Raw genomic sequence first — 14213 nt, forward strand, 5'->3', positions numbered from 1 at the left:
TGTTCTCTACAATACTCTTCAAACAGACCTCTATATTCATCACTGTTATCTGATCGAACGCATTTCAATTTCCTTCCCTTTTCTCTTTCAACACTTGCATGAAAATGCTTGAAGACTCCAAGTACCTAGTTTAGATTTTAAAGAAAATGCCCACACTTTTCTAGAGTGGTCGTCAATAAAAGTAACAAAATATGATGTATCACAAAGAGATCTACTATCTTTCATACAAACATTAATATGGACTAAATCAAAAATATTTTGCCTTCTATGAGGACCATTATTATGAAAAGAAACTCTATGTTGATTTCCAGACAAACAATGAGTGAAAGTTTTTAAACATGTTTTTGTTGATGTCATAGATTGAATTATAAGTCAAATAGTCATTCGACAATATAAAATAATTTTACATAATATTTACATAATAATAACACATTAAAATAAGAAAAAGAAGATATAATGTCAATCTAAATTAATTTTATTTGATGTCAAATAAATTTTTTAAATTTAACAATTATATTTATTTTGCAGTTATAAAATAAAATAATTAGCAAAATCTTGATTTTTATTAACCGTTGATGTAAAATTATTTTTACATCCATAATACATTTGAGGTAAACTCTTAAATAAAAAATAAATGATGAACATATAATTCAACTTATTACAATTAAAAAAATAACAACAACCAAAACTTTCTAAAGACAAACAAAATTTCAACATATAACTCAACTTATTACGATTAAAAAATAACAACAACCAAACTTCTAAAGAAAAATAAAATTTAATCTATCAAAAAGAAAAAAAGGAAAGTCAAATTTAATTAATCAAAAAAAGGAAAAAGAAAAAATCAAATTTAGAAAAGAAAAAAAAATGAAATACCCCTAGGGTCCATCTACTTTATTAAATCATCACAAAGCACTCGACCGAACCGACACGCTTTCCTCATTTCTTCACTTCTCTTCTCTTTCAATTCTCTCTCTCTCTCTCTCTCTCTCTCTCTCTCTCTCTCTCTCTAATACTGAATACTGATTCAAATAATTCAAAAAATTGAAGAATGTTGCAGCTACTCTACACTGCAATTTTCATCGAAATGCTTTTGATTCTAACCCTAGTTTTCAAAACCCCATTAAGAAAACTAGTCATAGTTTCTTTGGATCGAGTCAAACGAGGTCGTGGACCAATCGTTGTAACAACCGTTGGTGCAACGTTAGTTGTTGTGCTTTCTTCTAGTCTCTATAGTATGGCTAAGATCCAGCAACGTACAATTGAAGCTGGTATAATTAATCCAACTGATCAAGTTCTTATGTCTAAACACATGCTCGAAGCTTCTTTAATGGGTACTTTTTTCAATTTCACTCTTTTATTGTTTTTTTTTAGTTAAAAATGTTTACTTTTGTTTTAAATATGTTTCCCTTGAATAAAATTATTATGGGGTTGTTGTTCGGAAAACTCAAGTTTAATTTCTAGATGGAAATAATCAAAAAATATTTTGATTAAAGAAAATACCTAATTTAGTTCCTTTTAAGATCATATCAATACTGTCCTTTTGTATATCGATAGTTCAAAATGATTTATAAAATAGAAAAGCAAAATGTTAATCTAAGTTCATCCCTTTGCTGTAATTTGCTGTCATATGCATCCTTGACAATTATTCACTTAGTTTCAATTGTATTTTTGACACATCTATGATATTAGCAACATGTCATTATAGACGAACTTGATTAGTATTTTGTAATTTTAGAGATCATTTTAGAATATTGATATGTGAGATACTAGGTTGATGATAGTGATACAGGTCTACAATTTCAGGGATCAAATTGATTTATTGATTTTTATTATTTGAACTTCAATTTTTGAATTTTAAGAGTGCTTTACCAGTACAACACCATTATTAAAAATAATAGCTGACCCTACTTAGTGGGATAAGGCTTGTTTTTGTTGTTGTTGTAGTTAAAAAGGGGAATTTCTTTGAGGACTAATTAGCATGATAGTCTTAAGCTACAATTTGATTTGTGAATCAAGTAATTTTGTGCATGTTTTTTTATTATCCATAGAAAAGAAAATGCTGAATGTGATCACAGTAGAAGATGAATTGAGAAATGCGGTGTTTTTTGCATTGCCAGTTAATGTTTATTTCTTTCGATATAAGGGAGTAATGGGACCTCTTTGTTCAATGCTATTTGGTGTTCTACAATGGTCTTACCTGACTTGACTTATATGATATAGGATAAACATAGGCTTCATGCAGTTGGTATTCTGATTTAACAATTAACATCAAATGATTCAGTATTTGGTGGCTTGTTTCAAACTTTCATGTCTATGGGCTTTTGTTTTGGTTGGGAATGGTGGATGTCTTAGGAGGGGGGATGTGATCACGTGAATGTTTGATTTGAGATGCTGTCTCTGAAGTAAAAGTCACTCTTCATCATGCCACATATAATTGATTGCTTAGTATTTTTGTTTGAGATGAGCAATCCCTTTGCCTGCACCTATTTCATTAACCATTCCCGATCGTATGTGATAATGCAGTTGATGTTTTATGGTTAATTGGCTATGCTTACCAAGCTTATAGTAACTGTTTGATTGAAGTGGCGTTTGATTTATAGCAAACTAATGGAAGAAGAAACAACATGTGTTTCAATATCACTTCTGTTCTATGTGACTGAAATAGATATTATTTGATTGATTCATCACAACCTTTTAGATAATGAAGTTTTGAATTTGTTGAGTAGCTTGCTATATAGTTTGGTTTCCCATCTTATTTATTTAGGTTGCAGTCATGATTCCAAACTATAGATATGCATAATGTACTGATGGTGGTGACTATGGTAATCTAGAGCTTTGTGATATATAACTCATATCATTGACTAGCTTGATCAGCATTGCTTTGTTTTCTTGGCATAAATACTGAAACCAACAAGAACTATATTCCACTAGGTGAGTTGCATAGTATAAACAGCAACATTGTGTTTTGTCAAAATTCAAGTTATAGAAAAAGTCATTTAGATCTAGTTTTTTTAATGGTTCCGCTTAGAGTTTTCCTTGGCCTTTGTCTACCTCTATTTATCGGGCCTTCTTACATGTGATCAACTTTTCTTATTGCGACTTCCATTGGTCTTCAAATCATATGGCCAAATCATTGTAAGTGAAGTTCTATCACTTTTGTTAAATGGCGGAATGGCGTGGTGGATTTTTTTGACAACCGCCTAGGCAGTTTTTGAAGGAATGCGTGTCATGGCAGCGCCATAGGCCTTAGTGGCGTGTTTATATGGCAGATTTTTGGCCTTTTGCCATCGACAACACCGAGTTCTAGCATGTCTAATCTCACTTTTCTTACATGCCTAGTCCGCTACCAACTTTTCATCCCAGATACATGCAGTTTAGGTTCTTATCGGCATTTTATAAACATTCATTACTGTAAAGCAATGTTAGTCTTAATGATGGCTATTTGATAAATTTTGTTTTATGAATTCTAGAGACACCTTTCGATCACTGATAAGACGTGAAGCATTTTCTCAATGTATCCACCTAGCTTGAGTTCTATGATTTACATCCTCTATTTCTCCATCACCATGTCTGATTGATAATCCAACTTTGGCATAAATCAAGTATTAGTGTCTTTTTCTTTTTTTCTCTTAAAACTACTTGAGCCATTCAATTTAGTAGATGTATTATGCCAGTTGGATGTTTCTTTGCTCTAACTTCTTTTTATCAAATTTTTTGTCATTCTTATAGATGTTGTAGTCCTCAAATTTGTGTTTAATGTGTGCAGGTTTCATGCTGTTCCTCTCTCTAATGATTGATAGATTGCACCACTACATAAGAGAGCTTCGTTTACTCAGGAAGACCATGGAAGCTGTTAAGAAACAAACCCGAAGTTTTGAGGACGGTAAAAACGGAAACACAGAGGAGCAAAAAGCATTGGCCGAAGAAATTACCACATTGAAGTCTAAAGTTAAGATGCTTGAATCTGAATGTGAGTCAAAAGGAAATAAGGAAAAGACATTACATACCGAAGTAGAGGCTCTTAAAAAGCAATCCGAAGGGTTCCTCATGGAATACGATCGTCTCTTGGAAGACAATCAGAATCTTCGGAGTCAGTTGGAGACGATGGATCAGAGCTCTTTGCATCTTGATAACAAAAAGAGCACATGAGGGTTAATTAAAATATCTAGACAAAAACAGTTTTTTCTTTGTTTTAACTTCTGTTATAGTGTTTTACATGTTTGCTGAATGAGTTCACAGTTGTAAATTCTAAGCTTCTAAAAACAGGTATGCGGATTGAGTAAACTTATTGTTATTTAAGCAGCTAGCTCATATATATTGTTATAAAGGAACTGATTGTCATGGCCTTAGGTTGATTTTGAAATATTCATAGTTTTGATGTAACTCTGCATCATTGGGTAAACTTTGAAAATCTGCAAATACATTTGACTTAAATCTAGACAAAATATATTTGATTTGTTGTTTATATGAAGTCCGTAGAGAATATTTGATATACGACCGTCCATTGTGTTCTCTTACAGACTCCGAATATGATTGTATGGTAATACAATTTAATCTCCACTAGAATACAACCCATCTGTTGTGTGAGATATATAGACTTTAACACATTAGTAGTATTGTGAATAAGATTTTAATATTTAAAAAATAATATAATTTATTCATTTTGTTTGAAGAATATTTTTTTTCAAGTGAGTTTAGTTGAGTAATTATTATGAGTTGATAAACACATTTGAGAATATATAAAATGTTTTGCAGAACATAATTGCAACTAATTCATATATTTAGTATTAAAAATCCATAGTGAAGATCATCCTACAAACAAAATTCATAAATTATAAAATTTTTAAAGTATTTTAATAAATATTAATATATGTAATTATCTATATCAAAATTAGGCCAATTATGCTTTTTGTGTGTGTTGTCAAATCTAAATTTATTGTTAAAATATTGTTAAAAAAATATAAAAATGATTTTGTTATTTGATATTTATTTCATTCTAATCCTGTCAAATAAACGACAAATCTAAATTCCAATATTTTGAGTATGAGACTTCTATACAACATAACTTAAGAATTTTCACAAACAACTCGTTGTACAGTTGAGTAGAGGTAAAACAATAGAAACTTAAAATTGATAGTATTTTTAAAAAAATTTGCCAACATAAAACATCTTCGTAAAAAACAACAAATAATTTTTTAATCTAAATATTATTCTTTTATCTATAAATGGTAAATAATTTTCTCTCGAAGACACAATAATAATACTCATATAAAGCTGAATATGGACAATTTTCTTTGTCTTTTGTGGAGCCAATACACTTTCATTTCATAGATGAGATCAAATATGTTTGCAAAAACAATACTATAACTAAGAACAATCAAGATTTTGAGAAAAATGAGCAAATAAGTATAATATGTTACAAAACACCCCTTACTCAAAAGCTATTTGTGCAAAAAAAGAATTTTCCAACTATATCTACTTCTTTGAAAATAATTGGGTTGCAAAGAGATTTCCTTTTGAGTTGATAAAATGGGGTTGTGAAAACTTACGTATGCTGAATGTTTTATCGTGGCAGTGGCGAACCTGCGATATAAAAGTTAATAGCATAAGGTTGCAATATAAAAGTTAATTGCATAAGGCGTGTTAAAATATTTACAAGAAAAAAAAAATTGATCATTTAAACAATTACAAATTCAGAATTAGAGTAGTTGTGCAGTGCAATAATAAGAGTTATTAAGCAAAAAATAACGACAAAGTAAATATTGGAGTTTTAGTTTTGTTTTTAATAAAGCACTAATTGTAGAGATTGTGGCGAACATGTGATATAAAAGTTACAATTTTGCTACCAACACCCCCTCAATTACTACCCACACCCCCTCAATTACTACCCACACCCCCCTAAATGTTACAAAAATAATCAAAATTCCCAAATTACCTTCCCTTTATTTCAATCATCTTCCTCTTCATTAACCTAATTCATCTTCTTCCTCTTCATTCTATATTCATCATCTCCATTCAACACATTCTTCATCTTCTTCATTTTCTTCAATCATCATTAACCATCTTCAACATCTTCATCAATCATCATCAACCATCTTCATCAATCATCATCAACCAACTTCATCAAGTTACCATCACTTTTGTGAATCAAGTAAGCATCAACCTTTATTTTTGTTGTTTTGTTTGAGTTTTGTTGTTTCAATTTATGCATGCAATGCCTGGAAACTGAAAGAAAAGTTTCTATTTTTGAGGATGAAGAAAACTTTCGTTGTCCTAAACCCAGAAACGTATGTGAACTCAGTTCACGTACGCAAACTCATTTTCAAAAATTTAGTAATGTACGTGAACTCAGTTCACGTACGTGAATCAATTTTCAAAATTCAATAACGTACGTGAACTCACTTCATGAGCCATGTTCGTGAAATGAGTTCATATAGTGTGTACGTGATCTGATTTCACGTAATATGTAATGATATTAGGTACTTGAACTGAGTTCACATACATGGTTCGTGAACTCATTTCACATACATGGTTCGTGAACTCAATTCACGTACAATTTAAAGATTGAAAATGAGTTCACGTAAGTGTTTGACATTGAGTTCACGTAGGGTTATTGTTTTGATTTTTATTATGATTTTTGTTTTGCAGATATGGTGCGCACCATGTTTACTGATAGAGAGGGTCGTGTTAAACTTAACGAGGGCACTTCAAATGCGGAAGGTCGTCGTGTTAGGCCAACTGCTTCTGCACGGGCACAACGACGACGAGTACAACAACAACAGAAAGAATCCAAACCTGAAGCCCAACCAACTGACATAGATGAACCTTTACAGGATTATGGATATCCTTGTGGTCCGGTTGATAGTTCTGCCCTTAGGACATTCGATGATCATGTGGCGACTTGACTCCGGGATGACGTGATAATTTTCTCAATCAAATTAAGTTAAATTATATTTTTTTAACTTTTATTTTTTCACTTAATTAATTTCAGGATCGCGGAGAATTAATGGTGTTTAGCAACGGGAAAAAAATTAAAAGAAGCTGTTATTGAAGGCGAAGAGGTTAAGCAACTGGTTAAAAGCTCGAGACTGTATTCTTTGCTAAAATGCAGCTACGAAATGATCGATAAAGGGATCATTTCTACATTCGTAGAGAGATGGCATCGTGACACCAATAGCTTTCATCTCCCAATTAGAGAGATGACGATTACTTTGGACGATGTGTCCTCTCAGCTGCATATCTCTATCACTAGTGCATTCTTCAGTGTTAATGTATTTAACAAGGATGACAATGCATATATATTGGGAGAGCTTCTTGGAGTTAGTCACGTTGTTGCTTATGCTAAATTTAATGTCACACGGACAACCACCGTTCGATATAGTTGGTAACTTGAGGTATACCATCAGCGCTGTTGTGATCAGCATTGACAGATTGCTGCGAGAGCATTTCTTTAAGTTTTGGTCGGTTGCACATTGTTCAACGATAAAAGTGCCTATGCAGTTAGCGTTGCCTATCTTGAGTGCTTCCTAGACCTTAATTCTTGATAGGTGTATGCATGGGGTGCAGCTGCTCTTGCTTACCTATATGACAATCTTCGAGAAGTCAGCATGCATCAAACCAGAACTGTTTCAGAGGATCTGACACATTTACAGGTAAACTGTATGGTTGTTTATTGTGTTTATAATTTCTAGGCTAAATTACATATGTGGTCCTTTAACTTAATTTCAGGTAACGTTTTAGTCCTTTATCTTTTTTTTCCCGATTTAGTCATTTATTCCTAAAAATATCAAATAAAGTATGAAAATATGAGTTTATTTGAAGATTTGCATTACGAATTTGATGAAATTTGTATTATATTGAATAATATAATTAATTTTATGAGTTTTGATTGAAATTTTTTTTGAATTTTTGTATAAAAAAGGATATCATTGTTGAAATTTTAAAACATAAAGTATCAAATTGTCACTTAAAATTAAAATAAAGGACCAAGTCGGAAAAAAAAAAAAGATAAAGGACTAAAACGTTACCTGAAATTAAGTTAAAGGACCACGAATGTAATTTAGCCTAATTTCTATTATTAATGATTCTAAACTAATGATATGTTATTATATATGTGCAGACGTGAGTCTATGAGCATTTTCCTATATTATGTAGAGATTGTTGTAGAATTTCTCCTAGTTATGATGAAGACTATCCTAGAGCACTTAAATGGAAGGCTAAAGGGGATAAGGGTTTGGTTATTCCATTTAGGAAAACTCTTGATGAGATTGATGTTGATGAGGTCAGTTGGACACCATATGAGGAGCATCGACTGAAGCGACCTTTTGAAAATGTTTCTTTATTTCGAGGGTGGATACGCTGGGTCCGAAGATGTATGCTCATCTGCGAGACAGAGTATTGCGGCAACACGGTACTGTTCAAACCATTCATGACTCACCTTTAGAGGTAGTGGGTCAGACGACCACACCATATGAAATGGATATTATGTTTACACAATACGCTGCACATGTAGTGGATGATGGCGCAGTTGTGCATGGACATGTAGTTTTCTCGAATGATTACATGGACTAGTTTTGCAAAATTTCTCATCCATACATCATTCGTAGAGAACCAGTCTATGAAGAACCTGCCGCTCATGCAGGTGATACACAACCTACTAATCATGCAGATGATGATGCCACTCATGCAACTGAGGGTGTCGATCCCGCAGATGACACAATTGACATAATAGTATATTTATTATTCATATTTTATTTAGTCATATTTTATTTTTACTAGTCATATTTAATTTATTTTAACTATTCATATTTAATTTATTTTTTTATTGCAGCGTCGAACAATACAAATTGTTGATGAACTTATTGGTCAACAACTGATATTACCTGATGGCATGCCACTTGTTAATGAGTTAATTTTGATGCTGCGAAGTCAGAGGAGGGAAGATAAAGATTGGACTAACATAATACCATATTGTAGGAGAAATAGACAGTCTTAGGATTTATTTAGAAAATTTTGATATATTTTGGATATGTAATATTCGGGTACTTTTGGAATATGATATATTTTGGTACTTTTGTTTTGGAAATTTAATATTTGGGTATGTAATATTTGGAATATTTTGTGAAGTACTGATTTGACAACTGATAACAATCGCAATATTTTTAATTTAATTCATACAATATATTAATCCAATATGTTTACAATATTAAGTTAAATATCACAATAAGTTTACAATATATTCATCTTGTTTACTTTTCAATTTACAACATATTCATCTATACTGCATGGAAATATCTTCAACCAATGTTGAATGCGTTCATTGTAAATAAATTCCCACTAACGTGCTTCTTCTGTGCAATATATTCTCCACAAACTACTTGCAGGTGGTATAGAAGAATTTGACTTTAAGTAAACCTGTTAAAATCAATAATTTATAATTTATTAAATATGACATTAACGGTTAAAATGACAGTTCTAAGTAGAAAAATGAAATACCTGCACAAAATGACAGTTATTAACAAATGGAATAACTATCATACGATTATCTGAAATAGGTGTTGGTGGTGACTTCTAAGTGGAAAAAATGTTTGTGATTGGTTAAGTGATAATGCAACGAAAACCAAGTTAAATTTCGAAGCAATCACATATCCCATTTATGGAAGTGTCATCCAATTATCCAAAGTTGCAACTTGTTCAACATACACATTGTGTATAGGTTGTTGAACAAAAATTTGTCAACCATATATTATCTCGTAATGAAACATGAACTCTTGAAGCTCTACCACACACTCTTGACGAATGCCCAAGAGTTCTCACCCATTCCAAGTAAAACTGCAACTGCATGATATCCACAATTACCATCCTTTCCCACGTCAATAATGTCATATATGAATTTGTGAATTTCAACCGGCAACCAATCTTTGAAGATAAGAACTCTCGGTTATTGAATCTTGCTGACTGATGTTCGAGGTGTGCGCTTTTTGACTGATGATCGAGGTTGTTGTACTTTATTAGATGTAACAGTACTACATGTATTTGTGCCACTGCATCGAACACTTGCATCCACATACTCCCACCAAGATGAATGACACTTGGTTGATTTATTTCTTTTTGATACGTTACTTTTTCCTTTTTTAGGTGCACCCTTTGTTTTAACCTTGTCAACAAGTGGACACATCGACGAAGTCGATGGATATGCAATCTCACGTAATTTACCTTTAAGTGCAATTTTTCCAAGTACATCAAGTTCATCAAACTTTTTCACTATCACTTCTATTTCATGTTTCATAGATAATTCTGAAGGTTTACCCGATCCATCATCATGAAAAATTAATTTAGTCCACCTAACATAAATAACGTCTAACGGAATGGAACGAGATATCATATTATACCTTGCTATTTCACATGCACAAGGTAGACCATGTGTTCTCCTAACTGTGCAACGACATTCAAACTTATCTATACCTACATACTTCATGCGATCAAACTCTGCCGCAATATGATCTATTGCATTTTTGGATACAACACCATGCAAATTGGCGTACAATCTGTTACTATGTCGATGAACCTTTTGAATTATGCTATTTTCAAATGATGCTATTATCTCACTGTGTTGTAATACAATCATACTATTGATGGTTTCCCAAACATTGCATATATCACCAATGCTATCTTGTAATATTCTTTTCAAACTCCAGTGCACCGACTCAACCCTTTGTGTTGTAGTGTTCCCAAAATGCATAACTCTATTTGTCCACGTCTCAACAAATCTTTCCTTGTGAGGAATTAACCACTGGTCATGTTTATAATCATTAAAGATAGAAGAGCTACTACAAATTCCTTCAAAGTTAGCCAAATTCATGTAGTACTGAGCCTCATCATAACTGTAAACAAGAGCCTCCCATGCCCCCATTATTTGCACCTGCTTCTTTTTGGGAAAAACAGTCATCTTGCACTTTGCTTTGACATTTTTGCATATATGAAACAAGCATAATAAATTGTCTGCTTTTGGAAAAACATATTCAACTGCGTTCATCAAAGCAAGATATCTATCAGTAACAATTACTTCAACTTCACCACCTGTAATATCTTCTTTCAACATTTGTAGTGCCCACGTAAAATTATCAGCACACTCAGACTTTAGATACACAAATCTCACACAAAATATCATTTCAGTAGATGTAATACCAATAATTTCAAGTAATGGCATTCAATACCTACATGTCTTGTATGTGCTATCCATAATCAAATATTATGTGAAAATTATTTAAAAGAGTGATATCGTTTGGATGACCACAAAATATGTCCTTCAACTCATCTGAACCCTTTACCTTCCTATATCGATAGACATATTTGTCGTGTTCCATCAATGTCAAAAAATGTTGCATTTTTGTTCTATTACCTCTAAGTGATGAATGATATGCTTGACGTGTATTGTAAACTTGTTTTATTGTCGTCAAACTTGTAACATTATGATCCTATAATGTCATCAATATGTTTCTTGATTCGATCATATTATTCGCCATATCACCAAGTACAACTTTCTCTTCCTAAGACAATCGACCTAAGAAAGCATGACCAGTCAGTTTTTTGACCAATTCGTGGTTATGGACACCACATATTACATGCAGATACCATCCATCACTAACACTTGATGGTGCACATCTCAATCTAAATGAACATTCATATTTTCTACTCCAAGTACTCCTCGTAGGTTTAGGATTTTTCCAAGGTCTATATTTACATCTTCTTTCACAACCAAGAATTAATTTTGTCTTTGTTCTTGGTCGTGCTGTCGCAGTTTCGAATCTAAAAATGACAACAATTCCATTTTTCTTTCCAACATTTCTATCCCATTTCAATAAACAATCTCGCGTATCAAACATCATGTCGGTGCTAAAAACATCAGTCAAATCAACCATAACAAGTTCACCTCTGTTGTTCGTAGCACCATTCATTGCATCAAAATCATCATACATTTCGTCGAAATCACATTCCAAACCGTCATCCATATCCTCAAAATCTGGTTCCAAACCTTCATACATTTCGTCACTGTTGTCTCCCCCCTTGGTCCATTTATCTACATCTAGAAGAAAGGATTTTTTTTCTTTAGGATTTTGCTTAACATTTACATGAACTCAACTTCACGTAAGCTTACGTGAACTGAGCTCACGTACGTTTACGTAAAACGTACGCGAACTTAGTTCACGTAAACTTACGTGAATTTGAGTTCACGTAAATGGTTTAATTTTCAATCTTCATTGATTACACAATCTTAATTCATGTAAACATACGTGAATTAAGATTGCACGTGAACTTAGTTCACGTAAACTTACGTGAAGTTGAGTTCACGTAAATAGTTTAATATTCAATCTAAATTCACGTAAACGTACATGAATTAAGATTGCGTACATACTAAGATGTTGAATTTTCAAACTCCATTAATTACGCAATCTTAAACCACGTACGTTTACGTGAATTAAGATTGCGTACATTCTGAGATATTTACTTTTTTTTTAACATACGTGAATTCAGTTCACGTAACAACACAATGTACGTGAATTGAGTTCACGTACAATCCCCAAATTTAGAAGAAAAAAATCGATCTCACAAACAGACCAACAAATATACCTTTTTAGGTCACTTTAACCACAATGTGATGAGGAAACTGATGGGCTGTAGGTTATGAATGAGTGATGTGAGTCTTGAATGATTATGAGTTATGGTTGATGAGGTATGGTAATTTTTTTATATGTGAGTTAGAAGATATGATAAATGATGATGAATGTGAATTATGAGTTAGTAAAATTATAAAAAATATTATAAATATCAAAGGGCATTTTGGGTATTTTGGTTTTTTTAGAAATTTGAGGGGTGTGGGTAGTAATGTGAGGGGTGCAGGTAGCAATATTGTAAAAGTTAATAGTATAAGGTGGCGATATAAAAGTTAATTTCATAAGGCGTGTTAAAATATTTACAAGATATTTTTTTGACCATTTAAACGATTACAAATTCAGAATTGGAGGAACCACAATAGTGCAATGCAATAATAAGAGTTCTTAAGCAAAATATAACGCAAAGTAAATATTGGAGTTTCAGTTAGCAAAATATAACGACAAAGTAAATATCGGAGTTTCAGTTTTGTTTTTAATAAAACACTAATTGTAGAGATTGTTTGAAGAAGTAGAATAGTATACGTAAAAAAGAAAAAACTTATATATTGATTATACTTTATTTTGTAACTCATGATACATTAATCGTTATACATAATATTGATTTTACTTTAACTTGTAACTTATGACACATTAATAGTTATACATAATATTAGATGCTAAATAATAATAATAATAATAATAATAATAATAATAATAATAATAATAATAATAATAATAAAATAATTTTTTAATCTAAATATTAAACATTATTCTTTTAGCTATAAATGGTAAATAATTTTTTTTTCGAAGACACAATAGTAACACTCATATAAAACTAATTATAGACAATCTTCTTTGTCTTTTGAGGAGTCAATATACTTTCATGTCGTACATGAGATTAAAGAACAAACAAGGTTTTGAGAAAATTGAGCAAATAAGTATAATATGTTACAAAATACCACTTACTCAAAAGCTATTTGTGCAAAAAAAAAAAAAAAGAATTTTCTAACTATATCTACTTCTTTGAAAATAATTTGGTTGCAAAGAGATTTTCTTTTGAGTTGATAAAGTAGGGTTGTTAAAACTTTATTGAATGTTTTCTTGTGGCAGTGGCGAATCTGTGATATAAAAGTTAATAGCATAAGGTTGCAATATAAAAGTTAATTGCATAAAGCGTGTTAAAATAGTTACAAGAAAAAAAAAATATTGACCATTTAAATGATTAAAAATTCAGAATTGGAGGAGGCACAATAGTGCAATGCAATAAAAGTTATTAAGTAAAATATAACGGCAAAGTAAATATTGGAGTTTTAGTTAGCAAAATATAACGGTAAAATAAATATTGAAGTTTCAATTTTTTTTTAATAAAGCTCTAATTGTAGAGATTGTTTGAAGAAGTAGAATAGTATACATCAAAAAAAAAAAAACTTATATATTAATTGTACTTTAATTTGTAACTCATGATACATTAATAGTTATACATAATATTGATTTTACTTTAGTTTGTAACATATGACACACTAATAATTATACATAATATTAGATGCTAAATAATAA

General features: G+C 31.4%; 3 protein-coding genes across 3 annotated transcripts; 1 reads left to right on the top strand and 2 right to left on the bottom strand.

Moving 5' to 3' along the window:
- Positions 1–917: 917 nt before the first annotated feature.
- LOC101498526 (uncharacterized) lies at positions 918–4352 on the top strand. Its single transcript, XM_004506217.4, has 2 exons — positions 918–1334; positions 3770–4352. The coding sequence occupies exons 1-2, from the start codon at positions 1052–1054 to the stop codon at positions 4150–4152; spliced, it is 666 nt and encodes a 221-aa protein (XP_004506274.1). The 5' UTR covers positions 918–1051; the 3' UTR covers positions 4153–4352.
- A 5591-nt stretch (positions 4353–9943) lies between these two features.
- On the bottom strand, positions 9944–11212 carry LOC140920815 (PKS-NRPS hybrid synthetase cheA-like). Its single transcript, XM_073369656.1, has one exon. The coding sequence runs from the start codon at positions 11210–11212 to the stop codon at positions 9944–9946; it is 1269 nt and encodes a 422-aa protein (XP_073225757.1).
- A 340-nt stretch (positions 11213–11552) lies between these two features.
- Positions 11553–12047, bottom strand: LOC140920816 (uncharacterized). Its single transcript, XM_073369657.1, has one exon. It carries the CDS (start codon positions 12045–12047, stop codon positions 11553–11555), a length of 495 nt encoding a protein of 164 aa, XP_073225758.1.
- Between the last annotated feature and the right edge of the window lie 2166 nt (positions 12048–14213).

This window comes from Cicer arietinum, chromosome 6 (genome assembly GCF_000331145.2).
Source record: "Cicer arietinum cultivar CDC Frontier isolate Library 1 chromosome 6, Cicar.CDCFrontier_v2.0, whole genome shotgun sequence".
In the NCBI taxonomy this organism is placed as follows: domain Eukaryota; kingdom Viridiplantae; phylum Streptophyta; class Magnoliopsida; order Fabales; family Fabaceae; genus Cicer; species Cicer arietinum.

Bases quoted from the DNA above. Each gene is read 5' to 3' on its own strand.
- LOC140920816 (XM_073369657.1), bottom strand. From the start codon at position 12,047: ATGTATGAAGGTTTGGAACCAGATTTTGAGGATATGGATGACGGTTTG.
- LOC101498526 (XM_004506217.4), top strand. From the start codon at position 1,052: ATGTTGCAGCTACTCTACACTGCAATTTTCATCGAAATGCTTTTGATT. The intron at 1,335-3,769 runs GTACTTTTTTCA...TAATGTGTGCAG, and splicing joins GCTCGAAGCTTCTTTAATGG to GTTTCATGCTGTTCCTCTCT.
- LOC140920815 (XM_073369656.1), bottom strand. From the start codon at position 11,212: ATGCCATTACTTGAAATTATTGGTATTACATCTACTGAAATGATATTT.